At 43.5% G+C, this 21,622-nt stretch overlaps 1 protein-coding gene across 2 annotated transcripts; it reads left to right on the forward strand.

Moving 5' to 3' along the window:
• Positions 1 to 4,187: 4,187 nt before the first annotated feature.
• LOC111770098 (spermatogenesis-associated protein 31D4) lies at positions 4,188 to 10,562 on the forward strand. Of its 2 annotated transcripts, none has more exons than XM_023627051.2 (4): positions 4,188 to 4,480; positions 5,227 to 5,272; positions 5,873 to 5,933; positions 6,212 to 10,562. In XM_023627051.2, exons 1-4 carry the CDS (start codon positions 4,283 to 4,285, stop codon positions 10,419 to 10,421), a joined length of 4,515 nt encoding a protein of 1,504 aa, XP_023482819.2. In that variant the 5' UTR covers positions 4,188 to 4,282; the 3' UTR covers positions 10,422 to 10,562. The 2 variants fall into 2 exon arrangements, with proteins under 2 accessions (XP_023482819.2, XP_070104515.1); XM_070248414.1 differs by having other exon boundaries at positions 4,246 to 4,480; positions 5,227 to 5,608.
• The last annotated feature ends 11,060 nt before the right edge of the window (positions 10,563 to 21,622 follow it).

A 21,622-nucleotide genomic window follows, 5' to 3' on the forward strand; every position in this document is an offset into this window, starting at 1 on the left:
ATAAATTTCTGGGTTTTAAAAAAAAAATCTATAAATATATTTTCTCATTTCTTCTGTTAAATTCTTTAAAAGACACGAGATTGTACAAAGAAATAATTGTAACACTGTAGTATTGGTTTTGTAACATACATAGATATAATATATATAAAAATAATAGCACAAGAGGGGAAAGTAATAGAGTTACATTGGAGGAAACATTCCATATTTCATAGGAATTAAGTTAATATTCGTTTGAAATAGACCATAGTGAGTTAAAATGCATATTGGAATCCCTAGCACAGACACTAGGAAAATAGCTCAAAAACAGTAAAAAATATTCAATAGAGGAATTAAAATGATGTCCTGAAAGATTTATTTAGCACAAAAGAAGTTAATAAAGGAAGGACAGAGAACAAAGAAGCCTGAAGACATAGAAAACAAATAGCAAAATGGTAAATGTAACTCTGATCCTATCAATAACTGCACTAAATGTGAATGGTCTAAAAAAACCCATTAGAAGACAGAGATTGGGAAAATGAATAATAAAGCAAGATCCAACTCTATGTGATCTACAAAAGACACATCTTAGATTCAAAGACAAACAGACGTTGAAACTAGAAGGATGGAAAAGACATATCATACAAATAGTTACCAAAAGATTGCTAGAGGGTTGTATTAATACTGGACAATGTAGATTTTAAAACAAGAAATATTATTGGAAGCAAAGAGGCACATATCCAAATGACAAAATGTCCATACATCAGAAAGATATAAAAATTATCAATGCTTACAAATGTAACTACAGAGCTTCAAGATACGTGAAGTAAAACTTGACAGAAATGAAAGGAGAAAGAGACAATTCAACAACAATACTTGGAAATTTCAACTGCCTCCTGTCCATAATGGATTAAAAAGAGGAAAGACAATCAGCAAGGTTATAAAAGACTTGAACAGCACTATCAACCGAATTAAATTAAGTGACGTGTATAGATCACTGCACTCAATGACTACCAAATACACATTCTTTTCAATAGCACATGGAACATGCTCCAGGATAGACCGTGTACTCAGCCATAAAATAAATTCAACAGATTTAGCAAGAATGAAATAATATAAAATATGTTCTCCAACCACAATGGAATGTGAGCTATCAAGAATGGACTATATCTGGGATATCCACAAACATTTGGAACTTAAATGACACCCAGCTGAATAACACATGAGTCAAAGAATAAACTGGGAACAAAATTTGAAAGTACTTTGAAGTGAATGAAAATTTAAAAAATACAATATCAAAGTCTACGGGATGTGCCTAAAGCAGTACTTAGAGAGAAATTTATAGTATTAAACACCTATAGTGGAAGAGAGGAAAGTCTCAAATCAATAATTTAAGTTCCTACCCTAAGAAAGGAAAGAAAGGAAAATAAACCAAACTGAAAACAAGCAAAAGAAAGGAAATACAAAAGATTAGAACACATGCCTGTGAAATACAAAACACAAAGATCAATAAAACCAGAAATTGGCTGTTTACCAGATAAAGTTGACAATCCCTTAGCTAGCATCCCCAAGGAAGAGAGAAGATAGAATTTAAGAAAATCAGAAATTATAAAGGGCCACCCACAGAGAAATTAAAGGATCATAAGAGCATATTATGAACAACTTTATGCCACAAATTAGACAATTTATAAGATATTGGCAAATTCTTAGATCCAAATTTCCAAAACTGACTCAAACAGAAATAGAAAATCTCCATAGATCTGTAACCAACAGGAAAATTAAATTAGTAATTAAAACCCTTTCAGGGAAGAAAAGCCCAGATTCGGATGACTCAACTGGTGAATTCCATTGACTATTAATGGAGAAAATAATCCCAATCTCTCACCATCTATTTCAGAAAATATCGAAGGAGAGAGCTGGTCTCACATCATTCTATTAGGCCAGAGTTACCTTGATTTCAACGGCAAGTGAAGACATCACATGCAAAGACAAGACCACTATCCCTCATGAATATAAATGAAAAATCCTGAACGATGTGTTAGTGAGTGATGTCACCAAGATGGGGGAGTAGGAGATCTTAGCCTCTGTCCTCCCAGAAAGATCAACAATTAGACTGCTACCTACCCATGGTCAAAAAGAGTTCTGGGAGAGCTCTAAAGCCCCCTTAAGAAACTTTAGCAACATAGCAGAACAAAAAATGTGAGAATAACCACACATAAAGAGAAAGAAGAACAGCTTCATTTTGCCTGCATCACCCCGTCCTTTAAGCTGGCATTACTCAGTGCTAAGAGGGAACTCCTCAGCTAGAAAGAGCTCTCCTTTCAGGGAAAGAGAGAGCAGAGTGAACGACCAGCGTCCCAGCCTTTCAGGGCACACGTGAAGTACCCACTTTGGTTTCCCCCCACCCAGAGACCGGCAAAGCAGAGAGGTATAGAGATGGCGAGGGACAGGGAAGAAGAGCAGGGTTTACCAATATCGGGCACACAGCAGTAAAGACCACAGTTGTGTGACCTGTTCTATAGATAACTCCAACGTGGAAGGGCAAGGGGAACAGTGCACTAAGAGAGATACACAGCTCTGTGGGAGCAGGGGAGGAGCAGTCTCTGAACACGTTCCAGGAAAGGGGTCACCTTCCACGCCAAGATGAACTTTGCATGAATAAAGATTTAAGTGAGGACAGACTGAGAAGAGAGAAGAGGGGAAGGAGGTGTCGACCAAATTTCATCCACCTGCAATTTTACCTACTCACATTTTATCTACCACGGCAAGAAGTTAGTATCTAATATTTTAAAATTACTTTTAAATACAAGTATTCGCCTACCAGTTATATAAATGGAGGTAAACACAAGAACAGCTACGATAGAAATGGCTAAAGTGGTTTCCACGGGGAATGGAAGTGGGGGGATAGAAAGGACTGGGGTTGTGAGGTTGGGGAGGGCCCGTCACGCTTCTTTATAAAGCCTTCAGTACTATTTGGTTTTAAAGGCACAAGTATGGATTCCTTAGATAAATATTAATTTTTAAGTGTGCCTTAAAGAATGAGTAAGGTTTCTACAAGGAGAGGGAGGAGGTGGGTATTTCTAGCAGAGGAACCAACATTAACAGAGAGAGGCGGCAGGAGAGCAGAGGGAAGAGCAGGTAACCCATTAGGATGACTGTGGAACACACCTCCCTGCGTGGGGACACATGAGCTGGTGCTTGACTGCAGAAGGCCTTGGATAGAAGGGCGCGTGCGCGCGCAAACACACACACACACACACACACACACACAGGCACTCATGTGGTTGTTGGCAGGAAGGCCATCAAGGGTATTGGGCAAAGGGGTGATATGCTGAGAACTGAGCTTTAAGTACAGCAGTGGTTCTCACCTTGGAGATTAACTTCCTTAATGGCCTCCCAGCTACATTTTAGAAGCCTTGAAAATGGTACTCCATTGTGTCATTGTCATCCACCACAGTCACGCACCACGTAACAATATTAACGATGTTTCGGTCACTGATGGACCACGTATGTGACAGTGGTCCCATACGGGTAGCACCACATAGCCTAGGTGTGTAGTAGGCTCTACCACCTAGGTTTGTGTAAGTACACTGTGTGATGTTCACACAGCAATGAAATTGCCTAATGATGCATTTATCAAAACATCTCCCTTTCATTAAGTGATGTATGCCTGTACTGATTTTAGTCTTGTGAATGTTGAATAATGAATTCTTCATTTCAATTATTTGAGTCAGCCCCACTGGCTGAAGACGGTAAAGGCTGACTGAAGCAAAAAACTAAAATTTGTTATTCAACATTCACAAAACTCAATGAGTAAAGAAGAACTTTAAGTTCTATATCAGGGTTCATGTAAGGCAAAAACATTCTAAGGGAAAGATGGATTTGAGGACATATATGATGCTGAGTGTAAATGTCTGAGTACAAGCAAAAATTCCAGGGAGCATTTCAGACTTTCGAGGCAGTGGAATTGGTGAAACCAAAGTCAAGCTCTCCAAACAGTAAAGGGGGCCCGGGTAATATCTGGAGTACAGATGGAACAGGCAGAAAATTTCATTAATGTAATTGTATGATGTGATGAACGGACAGAGTTGGAAAATAGGATGGCAGGGGAGGGCCCAGGATGGATGGAGAGCTCAGCTGGGCTGGTGGAGGGAAGGGGCCATGGGCACACCCTCTGCATGTCCCCTCCCCCACCCTCTGAAACCCTTTGTGACTCTTGAGTGCTCTGTGATGCAGGCCTGGGATTATAGGCAAGTGCGGACACTCTCAGAGCTCAGTTGCCTCAGGCAGCCTTGCGATTCAGAAAATGGAGTTCAGTCAATGGAATGTTCTCTCATTTCTGAATAGCCATATTGAGTTGTTTTTGAGCATCTGCTCAACATTCTTAGATAGCGACCACAACCTCACCATCGTGTGTGGGTTGTGCTTGCTTCTTCTGTTCCTGTGCTTCCTGGTGGGGATTCCATCTTTACCAACCTTCTGGAAAACCAAAATCTACCAAAAGGTAAGGATCCCTGGGCAAGCCACCAACAGGGATTTTTTATTGTTGTTTCCATTTCTAGTCCCCCATTTTTAAATGAGTTGGTCCAGAGAGACTCCTAAGGTGGCAAGTCTGAATAGAGGATAGAACGTCATCCTTCTAGGGGAATAGGCCAGGCAGGACTAGGGCTTCAGCTGGGACTGTTTCCCATTTAAAACTCACAGACCATCTGGGTGTGGTGGAGGATTCCTGGATAAAATCCCATCAGTGACTTCACGGCCCTGCATTAGGTTATTTAGAGAGTTTGGGATCTGTGTAGGAGGACACTGTTCCCAACACTGGATCATGAGTCACGTTCCCATGTCGGGCGTCGTTCGACCAAACCGTCCTTTGTGTTGGGCAGATCAGGAGAGCAGTGCTGAGCCTCTGAGCAGACACTGGAGTGTGAGCTCTGTCCCAGGATACAGGGGCCTATCTGAGGAAGCACAGATGTGACTGTGGGCCTCAGAGTCTATGCCCTCCTTGAGCAGAGGACTTCTGACTGAGAAGATCAAGTGTGGACTCTAGCCAAAAATCCTCCTTCGAGTTTTTCAAAGAAGGAAAAATTGAAAGTATCTTATCACCTTTAGAAATTCAGAAAGGGAAAGAACACAAAGTGCTAGCAATAAAAATAGAGAGTGACATGAATCTTGGATGAATATCTGAGTTTCCTAGAGAGAGGAGCAAGACAACTAAGTCCTCGCTCCTCATTCTTTGCTTTTTGTTCTCAGCGTCAGGGCAGAGCCAAGAGGAGAAGAAAAGGTGGAACATCAAGTGGTAAGGTTCCAGCTATCCCACCTGAGCTCTCCAAGGGTGACCCTTCCTGTCCTCTCCATGAGGTCCCAGGTCCATGGTCTCTGAGGATGTCAGTCGCTCGATAGAGTCCCTCTCAGAAAAGAGAGGCCTCAGAGGAAAGGCTCATGGGAAGGTAGTCAGAACCCGAGACATTTCTCAGACTCCTGCTCTGCCCAGCTCTGGGCATGAAGCAGTGATGGGCCTGGACAATGGGTGTTGCCCAGTGCGTGGCCGTGGGAGACGTCAAGAGTCAGAACTTCTGTCTCCTGACCTTGAGAGACTGCGTTGACTTCCTGGATGATCAGACTCCTCTTTGAGGTAACCATTGACCTATGTTCCTCACATGGTGGTTTTGAACATCCCATGGGATAATGTATGTGACAGTGCTTTATAAACGAAGCAACAAACACATGTGAACCTTATTAATATTATCATTGACCGTTTGACCACATCTACTGATTCTTGGGGCTTTCAGAGTTAACATCCCGTTAATATCCCAAGGGTCTCCCCTAAAGGGACTCCTGTGTAACACCTATGCTTCTACCTTTATTACATGTTTAATTCACTCTTCTGATTTCCCAGGTTGGAGAAATTACCAGAGGGAAAGAGAGGAGAAAAGGAGGCTAATTTCTATTCTGAAAAGGTGACTAGTCTTTTCTTTCCTGATCCCTCTTTAACATGTTCTCTGCAATTCCAGGGATTCAGTACAGCCTGCAGTAGTCATGGGAGGGGTTTGCCATAGGAACGGGTATGTGAATGAAGGCCTTGGGGTGAGGGCTGCTGAGTGTATGGTGAAGTCATAGATGTGGGGCATTGTGAAGGGGCAGCAGGCTTCAGGTGGCCCCTCCCCTGACAGGCCAGCAGGTCCTCCTTTCCTTGTTCTGGTCCTGGCTACAGTTTTCTACTTCCTGTCTCCCGCAGGCCCCTAGGCCGGCCTCTCGATACCACCCGCTTTCGTCAACTATTATGCCCAGACCCCTCCTGTGAGGTGTGTAATAGCACAACTGCTGAGATCAATCGGCTCCTGGAGGACCTGGAAGATGATACCGCCTCTGTGTCCTCTATGGCTTCCACAGCTTCTGGGACTGAGTCATCATTCACTCTGTCCTCTGCCTTCTCAGAAGTCCCTCCAGGAGACCTAACACCATCCCCTCCACCTGACCCTTCCCCACCGCCCCCCTCCGTTCTCTCACCTAACCCGACGACACCCTTAGCTGGCTTTCTTTCACCCTCACCACCGGGTCACTCTATGCCACCAGAGCCTTCTCCTCCCTTGGAGTCCAAATTCCCAGCAGACCATTGCCCACCCCAACCCCTTGCCCTTCCCCCTCTCCCACCACATGACACCCAGGCAACGGGTCCTATTCTCCAACCAGAGACCACTCTGTCTCTGAATACGATCTTCTCTCTTGACCGCACCCTTTCCCAAGATATTAACCCCTCACCAAATTTGTCCCAGATAATCAATCCCACTGATTCACTGGCTTGTCATCACACACCACCAAGCCTGTCTGTCTCACCACCGACAGACCACCCTTTAACTGTGGCTCGATCTAAATCGGTTTCCATCTTACTGAAGTCTGTTCCAGAGAACTCATCTCCAGATAGCCCTGGCGGGTTGTCCACTTATGTCCCAACAATCAGAGGCACTGACCATTCAAGCCTGTCAATTTCAGAATTATCCTGGTGGCAAGCTTGTGCCAAAGACTTGTTCTTAGCACCTTCCACCTTGGCACCATGTGCTTTTAATCGAGAGTTTCTTGCTCTCCATTCTTCAGAGTCCTCTCTGGAGAGACACCCTACAGCTAACCTTATAGAGCGTGGTAACCTCTCATTTCTCAGCCCTCATGTCCTGGCACTCCTGGAGAGACAAGTCCGAAAGAGGAGTGATTTCCTGATGTGGAGGGAAAAGGAGAAGGAGAAGGGTTCTTTTCCAAAAAAACTTAGGCCAGACTACCCACTAAATCCTTCGCGGAAAATGCTAGAGTCAAATGCTGATGAGTGTGACTCAGCATTCTCCCTTCCTTTTTGGAGCAGTGCAGGCAAACCAAAGGAGCTGCACATGCATGGGCAGCCCCCATATCCTAAAATCTTGGAGGACCATTTACAGGAAAAATGTACGCAGCTCTTCTGGGGTCTCCCATCTCTGCACAGCGAGTCCTTGCCCTCTGCTATCCGTGACTCAAGTGACTGCACCACAATCTTCCTTTTCAATACCATCTCAAATGCCTCCATGGGCCAAGAATCCCCGGTACCTCTCCATCGCCCACCTCCATCCTTGCCTGAGATCCAGCCCCAACCCTTGCCTCAAACCCTGCCCCAATCCCAGCCCCTACCTCTCACTCAGGTCAAGTCCCAGGCCCACCTTAAATCCTCACTCCCAATCCTACCATCTGGTCCTCTACCCCAGAGAAGGATCTGTGGAGTGTGTCACCATAGACCCCGGGATGAATCAGAGTCTCTCACCTCATCTGAAATTCAACAACTGGAATGGAAAGTGTTGCAGAAGCAACAGGAAAGTTTGTGGGGTTCGCCCTCTGTAGTCCAAAGATCTCAGGAGGAATTTTGTCCTTCAGCTCCCAACTTCCCTTACCATCAGGCCTCCCAGGCCCATGCCTCCATCTCCACCCTTCCCGTAGAGTTTCCTCTCAGTGATGAGCTGAGGAAGAAACTGGAACATCACCTTCGAAAGAGGCTCATCCAACACCGGTGGGGCCTGCCCCGCAGGATCCGTGAGTGTCTGTCACTGATGATGCCTCCAAGAGATTTCTCAGAGATAGCTAAGTCAGAGAGCAATCGTGGACTCTCACGGATCTCGGTGAACAAAGATCTAAATGTTGGATTGAGCCAATCCAAAAGCTTCCATGACAGGGGTTCAGAACTGCTTCAGGGAGAGAAGGAGATGGGGAAGGATCAGGGGCATAGCCCAGAGAACGGCCCAAAAGCTCACCTGTTGAGTGACCCAGAGAGCTCTTCAGATAAGGATCCGGCATATGACTCTGAGAAAGACCTAAATAGTCACGTGGCAAGTCTGTCAGGGAAAAATTCAAGGGCCTTGGAGGAAAGTCTAGATCAGAAACAACTTGAAAATGTCCTCAAAGCACATTTGAGCAAGAAGTTTGAGGAAATCAGTGAGGCTCGGCTCCCTGGGACGGTGCGCAGTTCATGGCATGCTAGCAAGCAGACATTGCTGCTTTCTGACAAATCCCGCACCCAAATAACACAGAGGAGTCTGCCACCTTCAGTGGGTGGGGACTCCTCCCTGAATACCTTCCAGGAGCTTTGCTTCATTGATTCCAGTGCCCAACAGATGATGGAAACCCATATTAAAAGCTTTCGTATGACGATGGAGTGGGGCCTTCCCTGCAGGGTCCTGGAATCCATACAGGCGTTTAAATTGGAAGATGCTGCATCCCAGTCCTTGCCCTATTTCTACTGCGCCCCCTCAAATAACCCAACTTTGGAAGTGGACTCCAAATCCAGGGGCTTCGAGCCCCATAGAGGAAGCTCTAAATCCGCTCTTCAAGAAAAAGCGGAAACAACAAATTCAGCCCTGGTCCTGGATCGTCTTTGCCCTGCTACTTCACCTATGGGCAGGCAGGGACAAGGGGTGCCGAGACAATCACCCTCTGGTATCAACCAAGAGATTGCAGAGGTTGTTCAGAGGAGTAAGGGTGCCAGGCAGACTCATCTGCCTGTCACCTGTGGCATCACAGGCAAAGCGAGTCAGAAATTTACTCAGCTAGGCAACAGATGCCCCCCAGAGCTGCCTGCAAGGCAAGCTGGTGCCAAACATGAGACAAAGGATGAGAGAGTGAGTCCCAGTGATAGAAGAGCAGGGCGACAGGACAAAAAGATGAAGTCGGAACCCTTTTCCGTGCACAACACGGCCAGGGACATATTCAGGGCCAAGGAGCTCAACGCTCTGCAGTCAAAAACTGGTAATGTGTTGACAACCAGCAAGCCAGGAAGCTCCCAAATGAGACGTGGGAATCACAGTAAAATAGAAATTACTGGGACCATTGAAAGCCCTGCACCAAAAAGACAAGCTCCCCAAGACCCGAAGTCATCGGATCTGAAGGAACATCTGTTGAGGGAATTAAAGTCGAAACTAGAGAAGAGGAATCAGAGCCAGGTCCAAGGCCAACACACTGACAGGTCCCCTGCCTCAGAGAGCTTGACTTACAAGGCCTCACTGACTCATGCCCACGGTGTCTCCCCTGGGGACATGGGAGCTTCCCAGGTGCTGCATGTCCATCTGGAGGACAGTGGGATCAGCAGGCAGCAGCGGCAGGAGCCTTGGGTCCCTAAGAAAGACCTAAAGAGGTACGAGGATAAGAAATTCCCACCAGCTACAATGAGAGTGAGCCCTCCGGGCCCCAACAAAGAAGAGCTTGGTGGAGGGGATGCAGGGTTGGGGACATCCCAACCTACCAGAAAGACTTTCGCTACTCAGATCACAGCATCAGAGGGGACGCTTGGGAGCAAGTCTTCCCACACCTCATCACAGAAGGCACAGCCTCCTCCTGAAAGTCTGCTCAGAAAAAAGATGAACCACATTTTTCAATGGCTTCGTCCTGGGACAAAGGGCAAGAACCAAGAACATCCCCAGGAAAAGGGCAGCCCCATATCATCTGCACAGAGCAGAGGCCTGGTTAAAGGGAGAGCTGCCGTTACTGGGACCACCACGGCTCAGAAGACCAGGACGGTCCCTGGGAAGTTCCCAGTGGAGAAACTGGGGCAGCGTTGTGCAGCAGAGGTCACCCGCCCTCAAGAGCCCCTTCCTTCCCTGAGGAAGTTTGTGAAAACTTGGCAGAAGGCCGAAGAACAGGCCCAGGCAGAGCCCGTCCAGGGGCATCCTTCCAACTACAGGGCTCCCTCCTGTAAAGTGCCAAACACTAAGTCCTGCCACCACGTAGAAGTTGTCTTTGCTGGCCAGAATTATCCTACATGTTCTAGACGGATCAGAGACCAGAACAGACACCCTCAGAAAGTCATGGCGTTTAAAGATCAGCTCTTGGATCAGAAGCGTCCCTTATCTGTGCCCCGCAGGGAGCATGTGCCCCATCCAAGCTCCACCTGCAGGCGTCAAGCCGGCCCAGGGGCCTCCAGCTGTTCTCACCACTGCTAAAGGCACTCTGTTTAGGGACCCGTCTCTATGTCAACAGAAAACGCTTTTCCAGCGTTTCGAGAGCGGAAAATTTCCCACCGCAAAATCATTCCTTCTTGTGGAGAATATTAATTCTCCCCAATAAATGATTCTCTAATAATAGTGATGTCTTTTCTGCGTCCTGTGTTGGGGGCATGGGTTTCAGGTAACTCAGGGCTTGTGCTTAGGGAAAAGGAGGAGTGAGTTCAGCTCTTACTGATTGCTTCCTCTGGCTTCTAAAAGGTCACCGGTGCTCTGGAGCTCTTGTTGACCAAGAGATCTCACGTGCCCCCAAAAGCCCACTTCCTCCCTGATGAAGTTTGAGGAGGTGGGCTCTGCCTCCTGCCTCTTCGCTTAGCCTTAACGAAAGTGTAGAGCAGCCCACACCTCCCGCTCACTGAATGTTTTACATCCTTCAGAGAGTAGGGAGGACAGGTGTTCTCTATCCGAAGAGGGTCAAGAATAGGTATGCAATTCATAAAACAACAATGAAGAAAAAACAGTGGCTTCATCATGATTTAGAGGTCAGTGACCAGAGGACCCCACAGGTGGGTGAACCCTGAATGGGATTTGGGGGGGTGGGGGAGGGTATTGCTGCAGTGGATCCTGGGCTGGTGGGGGAGGGGCTAGGAACAGCACAGACACGCCTTAAGAATCTGTCATGTGAGTCATATTAATGTGTTAGGGAAGAATACTTTAAACTTTACATTGAGGTTTCCCTACTGGAAAGGCACCTGGGGGAAGTGGTTCCCCTCTGTAGGTATTTCTTCAGACTGCCAAATGATGTTTTGTTGCGGAGCAACAGCATCCCTCAGCTGCCAGTAGTAACAATGTTGACCAGGTAGCCACCTACCTCCCAGGATAAAATAAAGCTGAGAGTAAGGAAAAGATGACTTGGAGTAAGCGAGGAGGGAAGAAAAAATGAAGAGGGGAAAGAAGGACCTTGCCGGTAGAACAAAGCTTTATGCCTCATCATCCATATGGTGACCCTGTCCTGTTCCCCCCGCCCCCTCCTCAATCTGATCCAGGCATCACCACCTTGAGGCTGATCCAGGCACTGCACAGCACACTGATGCCTTTTTCCTAAAAGGCACGGGGCTGTTCTTTGAATACTAAACAATATCTGCAGGGAGGTCATCAGGCATGGCATCCCCCTCTTTGGGGAAGGTGATCTTGCCGCCTTCCTTCCATCTATGCTTAATAGGAATATGCAAGATCTTGCCCTTAGTGTGTACAGTTCACCTATCAGGATGGACGTGCCGCCTCTGATATTCACGGCCTTGGTGGAGCCATGGTTGGTCTCCCCCAGAACACCTGCAGCTCATGAACCAGAGGTGAGTCGCAGACTATGCACCAGGTTACAGATATATGTGGGTCTCACCATGGGCTGCACACATACCCACCCTTACAATAGGGGTTTGGAGGAAAGGCAACTCCACTTAGACACACTGGGACTCAAAAATTGGCTGAGTGTCAACCGGGGCAAAATTCAAAAAGCATTATGATGGTGAGCGTTAAATACATTAAGTTGTAGATGTCTAAGTAAAATAAAGATGGTTACAAGGGTGGAAAAATAAAATACCAATTTAGTTTTCTAAAAACAACATGATTTTAAAAATGGAAGGGAGGAGAAAAAGGGAAAAATAGAATAAAATGATTGTTCTATAAGTAATAAGAGGGGGTCAAGATATAGGTGACAAACGAAATAAGACTCCGAGTAAGGGAAAGGAATTTGAGGACATTAGAAAAGATACAAGTATAATGGTAATTATTGTAACAAAACCGAACACGCACGCGCGCACACACACACACATACACACTACACAAATGGGGTGAGTATCCCAGAGGGCACTGGAGGTAGTTTTCCCAGAAAGACTTGTGAATGCTAGGTGTTAAAACCAAAACCAAAAACAAAACCGGTGTCCACTACAGCCTCTCTCACTCCACACTTGTATCTTCTTGTCCAGAGTTATGCCATTGAACCCACAATGTCTGAAACTTGAGGTCAAAGAAAGAATGCAGATTCTGTGGAGGTCCTGGGAGGGGGATGGGGCCCAGGGCAGGAGACTTGAAGAGGTGAGGAGGCCATGGAGGGCTCTACCATCGATGTGGACAGACCAGCCAAAGACCAGCCTCTCAGTTTCTACATCATCTCATCTTAGGGTCCTTTACTTCCATTCCAGTGTAGTTACTGCCACACTCCAGAGCTTATCACCAGGAACACTTCAGCCATCCAGATTGTTACAGTCGGACATTCCACCCTTTGGCCTCGTCTCTCATTCTTCTGATTCATATGCCCCTTGTTAACTTTTCAACTCCAGGCCGTTCATTTTCCCACTTACTCCTTGTCTGTCCGTCAAGCTCTTGTTTACATTTCCTCCCTCTCCCGGGTAGACGTGGTGGTCTGTCAGGTAACCCACATCTAAACGGCTCCGCTACTCATGGGCCCCATCCAATCCCTTTTAATCCTTCCTGTCTGGCAAAATCCCATCTCTCTGCCTTTCCCAGAAATGCCTTCCTATAACTAATTGATCACTATTGGATTAAGTCTCACAATGGAGTCTACCGATGCCACAGTAAATTCAGCCCCAGCACTAGCTGGAAATCACTCACTCATTCCACAAAGAATTATCCCATGCTTACTAACATGAGAACAAAACAAATGGAGCCTAGGCCGCTGTTTCCTTACTCCATTCTCTCTCCAGGGACACTCAAATTTATGTCAAATCTCCTTCACTTCCCTCAAATTTAGGCTGTCTCCATTTGCTCAGTAGATGTGCTGGACCACTGATCACAGAGGAACTAGAAGTCATGAGACAGGAACTTTCCGTCAATAAAGCTTCACAAAAACCTTTTCCCGTTCCTCCTTTCCTTCTTTCCTGTTATATGAAAAGAGGTTTCCTTCCTAACCTCAACGATTACACTTCCTGAAATGTCCCTATTGAGAGAGCTAAACCCTCGTCTTGACGGACTGAGCCCCCTTGCCAGGTATCCTCTCGTCCCCTCCCTCTCTTTAGGAGGCACCCAGCTTCTTTCATTATTTTAAGCTTCCTATTACAGAAATGTTTAAACATGCACAGGAGCAGTGGAACTTCCCATGTAGCCCTCACCCCACTTTCACAGTCATCATCTGGCACGTGTGATACGGCCCGTCTCTTTTCAGTCTACTCTCTCTGCGACTGAAATGGCTGCCTATTAAACTCATCAGTGGAATCTGTCATACTGTGTCACTTAAACTTTTTCCATCTGCTTATGGTTTTTACTTTTTTGTCATAGAAAGCCCTGACCTAAATCTCTACTCTTCTTTTATCCTGCTTTCATTTTGACCTTACTACTGCTGAAAATCAACCAAACTCATTCATCACTGTCCCTCCCTCCAAGCTCCATTAACATTTTCCTGTTATCCAGGTTTTTAACATACACTCAAGAGATTGTCAACAAAAATGGACTAAACCTTTACATGGAACTTCTTTACCCCCACATGGGACATTTTCAAGAACAGGAGCTTTCAGATGAATTAACAATGTGGGTAAATTTGTTACCAACGCTAGACTCTCATGCTAAAATATTTTCTACAGCTCAAAACATGGCATAAGGCAGATTCCTATTTAAGAGAAAGGGCCTTCTTTTAAGTTGCCCTGAAGATTCTGAGACTGTCCTTAAGAGCAGTGCTATGAGAGGATAGGAGGCACAATCTCAGTCACCCCAAGAGTTAATTTAAATGGAGAAAGTGAGATGGTTTCCCAAAGCACTGGAATTGATTTTTCCCTGAGTCTCTCCATAGTTGTAGATTCTGATAATCACAGAATATAGAGAAGGAAGAAACTTGGTGTTCCTTCTAACTGCCTCATTTCACAAACCAAGAAATTGAGGATCAGAGACATGAGGTCATTAAAGTCATCCAGTTACTTGGTTGCTTACTTCGACTAGGGTGGTTTCAGAAAGGATGCAGAAAAGTACAAGTATTCGAGAGCTACTTAGGGACTGTATTAATCAACACTGTAATAATCAGCTCTGTGCCCTTGGGTGCTGCGACAGCTGGGGGTCCACTGCTGCAGCTGAGAAATAAAGTGTGAGGAAGAAACAAAAACTGAGGGAGTCCATCGCCACTAGACCTGCCTTATAAGAAATGTCAAAAAGAGCTCTCCTGTCTGAAATGAAAAGGCAAAGGATACAAAGCTTGAAACAAGCTGATAAACAGATAAAATCAGAAAACTGCAACTCGGTATCAGAACATGTTAGTAAACAATTATGATGTAAAGGTTAAAGGGAAAGAATGCATTAAAAATAACAATAACCATTCCAATTTGGTAACAAATTCACAATACAGAAAGAAATAATTTTGACAACAAAAACAGCAAGGGAAGAAGAAAAGGACAGAACTTGCCTAGTCAAATGAAGCATAAACGCTATCAGCAGAAAAAGAACTATCTCATCTGTGAGACCTTTTATACAAACCTCATGGTAACCACAAAACAAAAATTCAGGGCAGAGTCACAAAACATAAAAAAAGAGGAAACTGAAAAACACATCACCAAAAACCATCAAGCTGAAATTGTAGTGAGAAACACAAGGACAAAGAAAGAAAGGAAATATAGAGCAACCATAAAACAAAAGATAAAATGGCAATAGTAAGTCCCTATATATCAATAATCATCCTAAATGTAAAGGGATTCAATGCACCAATGAAAAGACAGAGAGGCTGGACAGGTTAAGAAAAAGACCCAAAAGTGTGCTGCCTCCAGCAGACCCATCTCAGCTCTAAGGAAAAACATAGGCTCAGAGTGAAGGGGTGGAAGATGATACTCCAACCAAATGACAACCAAAAGAAAGCGAGCGTAGCCATAATTCTATCAGACAAAATAGACTTCAAGCCAAAAAAAGGCAAGAGACAAAGATGGGCATTATATAATGATAAAGGGGATAATCCATCAAGAAGACATAACATTTATTAATATATATGCACCTAACGTGGAAGCACCAAAGTCTATAAAACAACTATTAACAGACCTAAAGGGAGAAACTGACAGCAGCACCATAAGAGTAGGGAACTTTAATACCCCTCTTACATCAATGGATAGGTCTTCTAGAGAGAAAAATCAACAAAGAAACGTTGACCTTAAATGAAACACTAGACCAGATGAATTCAATAGATACATATATAATATTCAATCCAAAAGCAGCAGGATATACGTTTTCTCTCAAGTACACATGAAACATTCTCAAAGATACACTGTTGGGAAACAAAACAACTCCCAATAAACTTAAGAACACTGAAAAGATATCAAGCATCTTTTCCAACCACAATGGTATGAAACTAGAAATCAACCACAAGGAGAAAGCTGGAAAAGACACAAATATGTGGAGCCTAAACAAAGTGCTATTCATTGACTATTGGAACAACAACAAAATTAAAGGAGAAATGGAAAAATATCCGGAGACAAATGAAAAGGAAAATACAGTGTACCAAAATCTATTGGATACAGCAAAAGCAGTACTAAGAGGGAAGTTCATAGCAACACAGGCATACCTTGAGAAACAGGAAAAATCTCAAACAAGCAATCTAACAATACATCCAAAAGGATCAGAAAAGAAGAAAATGAAGTGCCCAAAGTCAGGAGAACAAAGGAACTACTAGAGATCAGAGCCGAAATAAATGAAATCGAGACTAAAAGACAATAGAAAAGATCAGCGAAACTAAGAGCTAGTTCTTTCAAAATATAAACAAAATTGACAAACCTTTAGGTAGAATAAGAAAAAAAGAGAGAAGCCTGAAATAAAATCAGAAAGAGAAGAAATCACAAGCAATATAACAGAAATACAAAGGATTACAACAGTATTCTTTATCAATGTTATAAACTACATTAACAAAATGAAGAATAAAAATCACATGATCATCTCAATAGATGCAGAGAAAGCATTTGACAACATTCAGCACACATTTATGATAATAACTCTCAATAAAATAATTATAGAAGGAAAGTACCTCAACATAATAAAGGCCATATATGACAAACCAACAGCTAACATTACACTCAATGGTGTAAACTGATAGCTATCCCTCTAAGAGCAGGAACAAGACAAGGATGCCCACGCTCACCCTTCTTAGTCCTAGCCAGAGCAATCAAGTAAGAAAAATAAATAAAACATATTCAAACTGGAAAGGAAGAAGTAAAACTGTCACTACTTGTGGAGGACGAGATTTAACATGTAGAAAACACTAAAGAATCCATCAAAACACTAAAAACAAACTAGCAGAAATAAAGAATCAAGAATACAATCCTATTTACAATCACAACAAAAAGAATTAAGTGGGTAGGAATAAATTTAACCAATGAGGTGAAAGACCTATACACTGGAAACTATAAGACATTGTTGAAAGAAATTAAAGAAGACACAAAGAAATAGAAGGATATTCTGTGCTCATGGATTAGAAGAACTAACATAGTGAAAAAGTGCATATTACCTAAAGCAATCTACAGATTCAATGTAATCCCTATCAAAACCCCAATGACATTTTTCACAGAAATAGAAAGAAGAATTCTAAAATTTATAGGAAACAACAAAAGTCCCCAAAGAGCCAAAGCACTCTAGAGAAAAAAGAACAAAGCTGGAGGCATCATATTCCCTAATTTCAAAGTATACTATGAAGCTGTATTAATCAAAACAGCACGATACTGGCAGAAAAGCAGACACAGATCAATGGAATAGATTTGATAGCCAAGAAATAAACCCATACATTTAGGAACAGCCAATTTTCAACAAAGGAGCTAAGAACATACAATGGAGAAGGGAAAGTCTCTTCAATAACCACTGTTGGGAAAACGGACAGCCACACGCAAAAGAATGAAAGTAGACCATTACCTTACACCATGCACAAAAATTAACTCAAAATGGATTAAAGACTTGAATGTAAGACCTGAAACCATAAAACTGCAAAGAAGAAAACGTAGGCAGTAAGCTCTTTGCTATCATTCTTAGCAGGATCTTTTGGAATATGTCTCCTCAGGAAGGGGAAACAAAAGAAAAAATAAGCTAATGGGACTACATCAAACTAAAAAGCGTCCGTATGGCAAAGGAAACATCAATAAAATGAAAAGACAACCAGCAATTGGAAGAAGATATCTGCAAATCATTTATCCAATAAGGGGCTGCTATCCAAATTATATAAAGAACTCAACAACAAAAGAACAAACTTAGTCAAGAAATGGGCAGAGGATTTGAACAGACATTTTCCCAAAGATATACAGATGGCCAACAGGCACATGAAAAGGTGTTTAACATCACTAATTATTAGAGAAATACAAATCAAAACCACAATGAGATATCACCTCATGCCCATCAGAATGGCTATGATTAAAAAGACAAGAAATAAGAAGTGTTGGAGAGGGGCCAGTGCCATGGCCGAGTGGTTAAGTTCGTGTGCGCTACTTCAGCGGCCCAGGGTTTTGCCGGTTTGCATCTTGGGCATGTACATGGCACCACTCATCAAGCCATGCTGAGGTGGCATCCCACACAGCACAGCCAGAACGACATACAACTAGAATACACAACTATGTACTGGGAGCGTTTTGGGAGAACAAGAAGGAAAAAAAGATAGACAACAGATGTTAGCTCAGGTGCCAATCTTTACAAAGAAAACAGAAGTGTTGGAGAGGATGTGGAGAAAAGGGAGCCCTCAGACACTGCTGGGGGGAATGTAAATTGGTGCAGCCACTGTGGAAAACAGTACAGACATTCCTCAAAAACTTAAAAGTAGAATGACCAGGCATGACATCAGCATCACAGCGGAGTGAGCTCTTCCCTTAGACTCTCCTCCCTAAGAAACAATGAAAAGGATATTCATAAAGCAACAGAGGACAGGCACACAACACAAAAGACATCTGAGAGACCCATGCAGCCATATGTCTGAAGGTGGAGGTGCTGGACCCCCCCAGGAGGAAGAAGGAGGAAGTAAGGGGATCTCCCCTCCCTCCCCAGCAATGACCTAGGGCACAGGACCATGCACAGCTCTGAGAAAAGAGGGGCCTGGGGGGAGACTCTGTGGGAATGCCTTCACTCTCCAAGTTCCCTCACATCCCATAGGAAAGCTCCACAGAGGAGGCTAAGCTATTGTGGGGCTGTCTTCATGAAGCCAGCACGCCAGGAGGACAGACAGCGAGGGCAAAGAGAGAACACCCACGGGATGGCACATGCAAAAGAAGTGCCCCTCCCCCTGCTGGGCTCACAAGCTCAGCCAGACAGCCAGAGCAAGGGACCCCCTCTAGAGTGCCCGTGCGTACATTAGCAAAGCAGCAGCTACAAGCAGGCAATCGCAGATGGGTCCTGTCAGCATAGATTCCAAAGGACAAGCACAGACACCAGGGATCACAGCAGGCTCAGAATACACAGCTCCTGAACCTCCTCCAGTGGTGGCAGGTGGAATCTGCAACCAGATACTATCTATGCGAAGGCACAAACCTACCCCATCAAATAGTAGCAAGAAATATATTAATAGTCCAGACCAGAAGGAAACTGAAAAGCACCTAGAAATCAATCCTGAAGGCACACAAATTTACAATGTAAACGACAGAGAATTCAAAATAGCTACTAACATTAAAAAACTCGAGTTACAAGAAAATTCAGATAGTTCAATTAAATCAGGAATAAAATTAAGAAACAGAGGGAAGACTTCACAAAAGAGATTGACCCTATAAAGAGAAACCAATCAGAAATGTTGGAGATGAAAAACACAATGAGATAAAGAAAAATCTGGATACCCTGGATTACAGAGCTGACATTATGGAAGACGGAATTAGCAATCTGGAGGACCGAAATACAGAAAGGCTTCAGATGGAGGAGGAGAGAGAATTAAGACTAAAAAGAAACGAAGAAATTCTCTGGGAAATATCTGATTCAATTAGGAAATGCAACATAAAAACTATGGGTATTATAGAGGGAGAAGGGAGGGAGAAAGGAGTAGAAAGTCTGTTCAGACCTGGGAAAGGAGCTGGAATTACAAGTAAAAGACGCTAACAGCACTTCTGATTACATCAATGTAAAAAGACCTACTCCAAGGCATAGAGTAGGAAAACTGGCAAAAGTCAGTGACAAAGAAGAAATATTTTTAAAGGCAGCAAGGCCGCAGAAAATAACTTACAAAGACCATATCAAACTTTCAGGAGATTTCTCAGCAGAATCTTTACAGGCTACGAGAAGGTAGAAGGAGATATCCAAAATTCTGAAAGACAAAAACCTGCAGTCAAGAATACTCTATCCAGGGAAAAATATCCTACAGATATGGTGGAGAAATAAAAACTTTCCCACATAAACGAAAGCTGAGGTAGGTCATCGCCACAAGACACCCCAAACGGGAAATGCTCAAGAAGACCTTCATACCTGAAAAAGAAAAAAAAGAGTTCACAAAGCCTTGAGCAACGAGATAAATAGGCAGCCAAAGTCCGAAAATTGCAGCTCTCTACCAGAACAGGTTAGCAAAAACTTAATTACGACATTAAAGAGGAAGGGAAGGAAAACATCAAAAATAACTATCATCTTGTGATTTTAACCACAAAATCACTACACAAAACAGAATATGTTATGACCAACAAATCAGAGGAAGAGGAAAGGGATGGAACTGGCTTAGACCAAGGAAATGAGAGGCTATCGGAACATTGTATATCTCATCTACGAGATTTTTTATACAAACCTGATGGTAACCACTAAACAAATAATCAGAACAGAGACACAAATGATACGAAAAAAAGAAAACTGAGGGGCTGTCCCAGTGGCATAATGGTTAAGTTCGCATGCTCTGCTTCAGCCACCCAGGGTTTGCAGCTTCAGGTCTCAGGCACAGACCTATGCATCTCTCATCAAGCCCTGCTGTGCTGGCATCCCACATACAAAACACAGAGGAAGACTGCCACCGATGTTAGCTCAGCAACAATCTTCCTCAAGCTAAAAGAGAGGAAGATTGCTTACCGATGTTAGCTCAGGGCCAGTCTTCCTCACACACAAAAAAGAGAACACTGAGAAAACCATCATAGACAACTACCGAACTGAACTGGCAGTCCAAAATACACAAGACGAGAAACGAGGGAAATACAGAACTGGAAAACAAGTGATAAAATGGCAGCATTAAGCCCTTATATATAAATAATCACTCTAAATGTAAATGGATTGAATTCTCCAATCAAAAGACAGAGTGGTGGGATGGATTGAAAAACAAGACTCATCGATATGCTGCCTCCAGGAAACACTCTTAGCTCTAAAGACAAACACAGGCTCAGAGTGAAGGGACGGAAGATGATACTCTAAGCTCACGGCAAACAAAAGAAAGCAGTTATTGCAATACTTATATCAGACACAGTAGACTTCAAGATAAAAAAGGCAATGAGAGACAAAGAGGGGCAGCATACAATGATAAAAGGGACGCTCCAACAAGAAGACATAACACTTATAAATATACGTGTCCCCAACAAAGGAGTACCAAAGTACATAAAGCAACTATTAACAGACCTAAAAAGAGATATTAACAACAACATAGTAGGGGGCCCCAACACTCTACTTACATCAATGGATAGATCATCCAGACAGAAAGTTAACAAGGAAATAGTGGAATTAAATGAAAAACTAGACGAGATGGACTTAATACATATATTTTTCGATCATTCTATCCAAAAATAGCAGAATACACATTCTTCTCAAGTGCACATGGAGCATTCTAAGGACAGACCATATGTTTTGAAACAAGACAGGCCTCAATAAATTTAAGAAGATGGAAATCACATCAAGCATCTTTTCTGACCAAAATGCTATGAGACCAGAAATCAGCTACAGGAAAAAAGCTGGGAAAGTGACAAATATGTGGAGACTACACAACATGCTACTGAACAACCAAGGGATCATTGAAGAAATTAAAAGAGAAATCAAAAAATATCTGGAGACAAATGAAAATGAAAATACACCACACCAACTCATATGGGATGCAGAAAAAGTGGTCCTATGAGGGAAATTCATAGCAATACAGGCCCAGCTTAAAAAACAAGAAAGATCTCAAATAGGCAATCTTAAAATACAGTTAGAAAATGAAGAACCAACAAAGCCCAAAGTCAGCCGAAGGAGGGAAATAATAAAAATCAGAGCAGAAATAAATGAAATTGAAACCAAAAAAAAAAAAAAAAAAACCAGCAGAAAAGATC

The sequence above is a fragment of the Equus caballus genome, chromosome 23 (assembly GCF_041296265.1).
Source record: "Equus caballus isolate H_3958 breed thoroughbred chromosome 23, TB-T2T, whole genome shotgun sequence".
NCBI lineage: Eukaryota > Metazoa > Chordata > Mammalia > Perissodactyla > Equidae > Equus > Equus caballus.

Bases quoted from the DNA above. Each gene is read 5' to 3' on its own strand.
- LOC111770098 (XM_023627051.2), top strand. From the start codon at position 4,283: ATGGAGTTCAGTCAATGGAATGTTCTCTCATTTCTGAATAGCCATATT. The intron at 4,481-5,226 runs GTAAGGATCCCT...TTTTGTTCTCAG, and splicing joins AAACCAAAATCTACCAAAAG to CGTCAGGGCAGAGCCAAGAG. The intron at 5,273-5,872 runs GTAAGGTTCCAG...CTGATTTCCCAG, and splicing joins AAAAGGTGGAACATCAAGTG to GTTGGAGAAATTACCAGAGG.